An 8,109-nucleotide genomic window follows, 5' to 3' on the forward strand; every position below is an offset into this window, starting at 1 on the left:
CAGGAAGAAATTTCTTCCCTTTGATGTATTATTATTTCTGTTTGATTTTGGGCTTCCTTTATAAGAGTTATATTTGAACATCTTTTGGTAGTAAGAAAAATAATAGAATGAAAAAATGGTAAAAATAAATAATATGATAAATAAAGACATAAATTCACTTTTGATCTTGTTAGATCCGTGAATGTAGAATTTCAATCCCTGTTACACTTCAATTATATATTTAGTATTTCATTTCTAAACTTAAAAAATTATAATTCGTATTAATATTTTATTCAGTTGTTAACATAAAATATTGATGTATGAATTAATTATAACAGTAGTCGATTAATTTTTTACTTAGAATATTTATAAGGATATTTATTAAAAGGTTTTAAAATTTTTAATATTTAAAACGCAACAGTCTTAGTAATTAGAAGGTATACTAATTTTGAGTTAAAATATTTTAGTTTAAACATTTACAAAACAAAATGTACTATTAAATGTTTATAAAAAAAATAAAATAATTGATGGATAAAAAGTCGATTTAAGAAGAAAAATAACAATCAATGGTGAAACTATATGTCGCGGAATAATTTAACTTACTACATTTAAGTAGCCGACACTGTAGATTGTATGGGCAAAGCATGTAAAACTATTTTGTGTAGGATAATGATATTTTAATTACTAAATTTTAATAATAATAACTTTCTCTTATAATATAAGGTGTCATCTTTTAAAATAATTTTGCAATATTGAGTATGAGAAAATGGAAAAATAAAAAATCACTTAGAAGAAAATACCTAAATTATAAGATAAAGTTGTAAAAAACCATTTTCCTTTTATGTTATAAAATTGCTTTGGATTTTAACCAAACCAATCTCAACCTAATATTATCATGGGTTGTTAGACCATATTGTAAACTTTGTTACTATGGGGTATATTTCACAGGATAATAAATACTCAATAATTTATAATATATATATATATATATATATATATATATATATAAATATTATTTTCAAAACCATCATTTATCCATCAACACATCATAAAATACTTTTTAAATACATAAAAGATATAAATATTTTTCATTACATCTTAACCAAACATATATTCATCTCAACTCGAAATAACTCAATAACCAGCAAAAATAAAGTAATTGAAATAAGCATTATAATTATAGGACATAATATTTTAAGATGACTATATTATATATATATATAACATTTAGCCATTTAAAGATTAAGTTAAACTAGTAAACATATACCATACAAGAGAGGAAATATATTTCTTTAACTACATATCTTCACTTGAGCTATATTCTTTAATGAAACAGAGTTTACATATAAAATTTATCTGCTCAAACGACGAGTGGCCAAGAAGAATGTGTGACTGGAGTAATACTTGTCGCTTGAGAAAAGAACTCTAAAATTGAAATCATATTCTCAAGTCCTATTTTAGTGAAACATTCAATCATTTTTAGAAACCTTATTACAACAATATTATAATGAAAATTTAAGCCGTAAATATCTAGGAATTATTTTATAATCCTAATTATGATGGTTGTTGTGGATGTTTATTCTGTCTTTGTGTAAGGTCTAAGGGTTTTATTTTTTTAATAAAATTCTATTTGCTGAATTTGTAGCTTGAATTGGCGAGGATAATAAAATGGCAACATATATACAAATGAGGGATGTGTAAGTTTGATTAAATGAAGCACGTAAATTTACATAATGGATTTGTTGGTAGCGGAAAAAGTTAAAGGGGAGAAAGAAAGCCGCTTGAAAATGATGAAACGGAGGAGAGAGAGAGGAGGCTAGAAAGACAACACTCCTTCTACTTCTAAATCCAAACTATGAATGTCGTCCGTTAAAACTTACATGGATTCCTCCCACCTCCACGTTCATTTCACGCGCGACAAGGTTATGCATGCATGCATCAAATATAGGATTCATCGTAGGTGAGTTCAGACGCTGGAGTGAGATGAGCCTTGCTACCGCCACCACCGCCACCGCCACCGCCACCATTGTGCCTCTTCTTTCGGCTGGCGTGACCGCCACCACAGGTGATCGAAAACTCACACCCCATCGCGGTCCCAAAACACGAGAACAGCCCTCCATTGGACCCACCCCGTCTATGGTTCTGCCCCTTCCCCTTCGGAAACTTCACCTTCTTCTCATTGTGACCCAGGTGATCGTAAACTGGTACCCCACCACGATCCATCGACTGCCACCTATCAATCCTCTTGTTTACATCTTCCGACTCCTGCTCCTTCCCCGGCCACCCATCCAGCACCAAGTTCCCCTGCTTCCGCGGCGCCATCATCGGCAAAGGGTACAGCCCCTTCGCGATTGCCGTCGCCACCACCGACGGCGAGGGCCCCACGTCCGAACACAGCGACCCGTTCAAGTTCATAATCATCCCTTTCTTCGTCGTCGGCATCCCAAGCTCAGAACCATCTTCATCACCATCCTCGTAACCCCTGGGATAACTGGTGTACGCGTAGTCGTTTATGGTGGAGTCGTTCTTCTCGCTGGCGGAGCGCTGCAGCGTCAAGAGCTTGCAATTGGAACTGTTGAATTCGTTGGAATGCGTCTGCTTATGCTGCGGTTTCTGCTTCTTGGGGTCGGTGTCCCAGTCCCCGGTGGAGGATCCGAGCTCCGAATACATGGGCATGCTCCTGCGGGTGGGGTCAACGAGGTTGACCCCGATGTTCAGAATCCCTTGCGGGCGACCCGAGGGGCGACGAACCTGCAATGCGATGAAGCGAATCTTGGATTTGCGGTTGGTGGAGCGTGGCAAGAGGCTGGAAACGAGGACGCCGACGGTGCCTATGAGAACGTCGCGGAGCCATGCGGAGGCGTAGATTTCGATCATGACGACGGAGTCTTGGTCGTAGAGGAATTCTTCGTCAATGCGGAAAACGAATTTCTCGTTCCAGGTGGGGTTGTTGTGGCCATCGGGGTCTATTTGGGTTGTGAGCTTTCGTTCTGGGTCAAGCCACGCAACTGCGTAGGCTTTGATGGATTTGGCAACGGGTGCGAGGTCTTGTGCGGATATGATGTTTATTTCCAGGAGCTGGAATGGGGCAGCTAGCATAGACATCGTTGGTGTCGTTCGGAATCGGAACAATAGTTGTTGTGTTGGGGTGACGATCGATGGTGGGGGAGCTGCTTCTCCCCCCACCCCAGCGTCGAATCAAACCCCCTCTCTCTCTCTCCGATCAACGATTCCCCTTTGGTTCCTTCTGTTGGAATGAAAAGTATTGCACCTTTTTTAGCATTTATATTGGTCGCTCACCACATCGCACGATTCTGGTCGTTGAAACACATTCGTTGAAAGCACTTCTTCCAGACAACACCCACGTGTGCTTCTCCCAACAATAGAATGTGTGAAAAACTACTCGTCAACCAAATCCTTTATTTTTAATTACCTATATCTATGTTTTTTATTCTCTCTCTCTCTCTTTTTTTTAAACTAATTACTGAAACAACTTTCTCGTTTAAATTCGAGAAAGAAAACATCTAATTTAAATTCAACAAAACAATTAAAAAAAATTAAAAATCGATTTTTATTTTTAATGAGAGAAGCCTTATTCACATTGTGTCGTTCAGTAATTTGTGACCATTCAATGAGCGTCAATTTTATATTTTTCTCTCTAGAGAGTTCATTTTACTTTGCTACCATCATTGAGTTAAATTAAAAGATCTTGGAATGAAGATAAATAGTCGCTCAATTAGATCTTGCCTCTTATGCAAAAATTAAGAAGAGGATCTTAGAATAGTAATAAATGGTCATTGTTCAACATCAATTAATACGGTACACTTTCTCAAAATGTACAAAATACATTAATACAACTTCAATTGTTTTAACAACCTTTAAGAAGTTATTCAAATACTAAGCACAATATATAATGATAACTTGAACATTTTCGTCAATTTCAACCATACAATTTAAATTTACTTCAAGGGTTTCAGTTTACTCTCTTTACTCAACAAAACCATAATTCATGGAAGTCTTGTGTTCTTTTCAACGTAATTTATGTACCGATGCATTCCATAGGTATCTAATCTATGGTTTGGTTTACAATCCATCTCAATTACAGTTAAGAATTTATCTAACTTTTTTTTATCTTAAATATGTGTTCCTTAAGCCATTGTTGTAAAATCTTAAAAGAGTAAAAAAAATTACAAACTTGATAAAATTGCATAGAAAAATGTTTATGTTTGGACAAAAATTAAAAGAGAGTGATTTGGTTTGTTTAATCAAAATTAATACTTTAAAAAAATTTCAAAAATTTATCGTTCATTTAAAAAACTTTCCTTTAATATAACAAGGTGTTGACAAGCAGATAATTAAAGAAAGTAAGAAAAAAGGAGATTTGCACAAAATATTTACTGATTTGGATCAAAATATTATATGTTTAATTGTTAATCTCTTTACTGGGAGATTAATTTAATCACTAAAATAAATTAGCGATGGCAAAATGGACAGTCTGATCCGTTTTGCCTCGTCCCGTCCTACGAGCCCGCGGATTGATCCGCATTTGTGATCAACGAAATATTTTTTTTTTGTTGAGCAAAATAAAAACTTTTTTATTTTTTCATAATAATTTATATTTATTTTCTATCGAAATAATTCCAATTAGTTTACCTAATCAAAAACAAGAAAAATAACAACGAAAATTATAGCTAAAGTACAATAGCAATATGTCACCTTACAAGACATGTAACTAAAAATGCATAAAAGGATATTCTATATTCAAGAACTAAAATCATTATCTTATATACAATGATTATATATAAACATAAACATAATAATAATAAAAAAATAAAAAGAACTTAAAGAAATAACGTGATGAATGATGTAAGAACTAAAATGAGAACATATAATTTTGTAAGCGGCCAGCAGGCCAGCCCATCCTGCCCCACCTTTAGCCTGTGCGGGCTGCGGGCCTATACGGGGCGGGCCATTGCGGACCAACGGGTTCAACATCCCAGCCCGGCCCACATTTTTTGTGCAGGTCAACCCACTTGGCCCGCTCTAAATTGTCATCCCTAAAATAAACCACACTTACAATCACATAAGAGAAAGTTCACGGTTTAGAGAACTGCTCTCTTGAAGATACAATAGATGAGAAACATTTCATTAAACTTTTGATTATCAAAAAATTATTTTCAAAATAGGTTTAACACAACATATATAGAATTTTGAAAATTAGGTTAAAAATATGAAAAATCAAGTTACAATTGTCATTGATAATTGTACTCTCCCCGAACTTAGATTGTGCTCTCCCCGACCTCAAATCCAGGACGCCAAGTTTAGAGGTCGGACCGACCTCACTCACCGACCATACCTCCAAGCGGCCCAATAAAGTTTGGCCCAACTAGTTTAAAAGAGATAGCCCAATGGGGAACAGCGGAGAGGTGCGAATAAAAGGGGCAACGTTCTGGAGATGCGCCCAAGATTTTAGGAAACGACATGCGGATTTTTAGGAGAAGATAGAGGAGTAGTGGGTAGGTCTGTTAAACTGAAATTCGGAAGCCCTCTCAATCAGTTGTAGAAGAACTCTATAAATAAAAGGAGTGATAGAAAATGAAAAAGGCAGCCGAGGAGAGAAAGAAGGAAGAAAATAGAGAAAAAGATAGGAAAGAGAGAGAGAGAGTGAGAGATAGATTTTTGTTCTGATTTGATTCTCTTACCGGGAACGGAACAATAATTGATAATCGATTATCTGAAATAATAATTGATTATTCCATAAACTTTTTTAAAAAGCATTTTCTCGTCGTGGTAATCGATTATCAATAAAAAATAATCAATTAGAATCATTTATGAAACTTGTTATTCATTTGGATAATCGATTATCATTATTATTATGTTGTAGGAAAAAAGGAAAACGTTACTAATTAGATTTTGTGCATACATCTTTTGTATCTCACTAAACTTAATCTTATACACAAATATGTTCACAATTATGGAGTTATTACAAAGACTTAATCAACTACGTAAGAAGGGACAAATATTCCAATATTTTTTTGATATCATTTGAAGATCTTTTGACTAGATATCAAAATTTTGCAACTAGACTTTATCTTATTGTTTTGCCAACAAAACTTAGAAGAGGACAAAAATGTCTTGACCTACTCTTGGAAAGCCTATTCGCAAGCCAGACATATTACAAGTCTGCAATATTAAAGATTCATAATGTTAAGGGATATCTCACACACGCTAAGGAAATTCCTACATACAATAATAATAAATAAAAAAAACTTGAAATACGTGGAGAAAAACTTATTATGATTAGTTGTGACCTACTCTAAGTAATTTTAAATTGCAGAGTTGGATCTAGAAAAATATATTGGACTTACAAATTTATAGTGAAATAAGATAAAACTAAATTCAGAGACATAGGGGTTTTTAAATAAATAAAGAAGTTATATATATATATATATATATATATATATATATATATATATATATATATATATATATATATATATATATATATATATATATATATATATATATATATATATATCAACAAAACCTAGTTAAAGTTATTCATTGTTGCGTGATTCATTGTTACATGTTGTGATTCAATCAACTAGCAAATCAAAGATAAAGTTAAGAATTAAACAAATGAGGAACCTGTCTTATTAAGCTGCTCCATTGTTTGACATATTTTCACATTTTTAATAAAATACACATTTTATTGTAAAGATCAATTAAAAATAACGAAAATGATATTCGAACATAAATTTCGAACTCATTTTTTACATGGGTGATGTGGCAGCCTTTATTTCTTTTCTTTTTTTTTTTTAAATGAAACTGAACTCATTGTCACGTGCACGGAAGTTAGCCTGTAAATTCTTTTTGGCAAAACGAAATCAGACGTGGAGAGAGAAAGTAAGACAAAATGGAAAACTTGGTAGAGTGTTGGTCAGACAGGGAGAGAGAAAGGCGAGAGGAAGGCGTTGCAGAGTGGAGACAGCGTGAGATAGAAAGTCGGAGTAGAGGCGGAGAAATTGTTGTTTGTGCGATAGAGGCAAAGGAAGGCGTTGCAGACAGAGAGATAGGAACGCCTGGGTAAAGTCCAGTTGTTGGAGAAATAGGGAAAGAGAGAGATCAAAAGCCATAGAAGAAGACTTTTGTGGTTGTCGAAGAACAAGTGTCTGACCAGAACTCATCGACGACGTAGTTTCCAGAGTTAGGGCTTTTTTAAGAAGACGGCCACTAGGGTTTCCAAAAATCCAACACCTCCGGCACACAACAACGACCACGGTGGGTAGAAACCTTTTTTTGTCCTTATTGTATTTGTTAATCGTTGATTTTTTTTATAACCTCTTTTATGGCAGAAAATGTCCGATTTCAATTCGGTTTTACTTATCTGTAGGGTTTCCCAATCATGGAATTATGTATTCAATGTTTGGTTTAGTAAAGTTAAATTTCCATTTGGGGGTATTGCTGATTTTGTTTTTATTAGTGTACAAAACAGGGCAGTTTGGGTGTTGAAATAATTGATTGAGGTGTTGAAATAATTGTTCATTTAATGTATATAATTTTTGTGAAATTCGTAAAATTATGATTTTTTACATAGATGTATTTTCGTCATTGCTGTAAAGCGAAGTGCATTGGTGCTTTGAATGAAAAGTTAATTGTGCCACAAAAGGAGTATATTGCAAGCACCCCGTTTTGGTGGTTTCCCATGTTAAAGCAATCATTGAAGATAAGTAGAACTGTTTTATCTCAGTTATGTATTAAATGGGTTGAGAGAAGGGGTGGTTTTGATGTTGGTGGTGAAGTGGTGGACTTTAGTTTATTAGACGTTTGTTTAGGGTTAGGATTGACGGTGGTCGGAGAAAAAATTGATTTAAATGAGGAAGTTGTGGAGAGTGAGACGTGGAATACTTTTGGGCGTCAAAGAGTTTATGTTAAGTTGATATATGATTTTTTGATGAAATTTGATGATGATGTTGGCGATGTTGAATTATTTTGCAAGCTATATGTTGTGTTAGGAATATCAGAGTTCTTGCTTGCAAGTAAAAAGGGTTGTGTTTTCCCCGTTATTTTTAAAATTGTTGATGACATGGAAAATATTGGAAAATATAATTGGGGTACATTAGTGTACGA

General features: G+C 34.2%; 1 protein-coding gene across 1 annotated transcript; it reads right to left on the bottom strand.

Moving 5' to 3' along the window:
- Positions 1 to 1,671: 1,671 nt before the first annotated feature.
- Positions 1,672 to 3,244, bottom strand: LOC114192547 (Calcium-dependent lipid-binding (CaLB domain) family protein). Its single transcript, XM_028082299.2, has one exon. The coding sequence runs from the start codon at positions 3,082 to 3,084 to the stop codon at positions 1,918 to 1,920; it is 1,167 nt and encodes a 388-aa protein (XP_027938100.1). The 5' UTR covers positions 3,085 to 3,244; the 3' UTR covers positions 1,672 to 1,917.
- Between the last annotated feature and the right edge of the window lie 4,865 nt (positions 3,245 to 8,109).

The sequence above is a fragment of the Vigna unguiculata genome, chromosome 7 (assembly GCF_037176805.1).
Source record: "Vigna unguiculata cultivar grain cowpea cultivar isolate G323 ecotype 2 chromosome 7, ASM3717680v1, whole genome shotgun sequence".
NCBI lineage: Eukaryota > Viridiplantae > Streptophyta > Magnoliopsida > Fabales > Fabaceae > Vigna > Vigna unguiculata.

Excerpts from the sequence above, each read along its gene's own strand:
- LOC114192547 (XM_028082299.2), bottom strand. The coding sequence starts at position 3,084 with ATGTCTATGCTAGCTGCCCCATTCCAGCTCCTGGAAATAAACATCATA.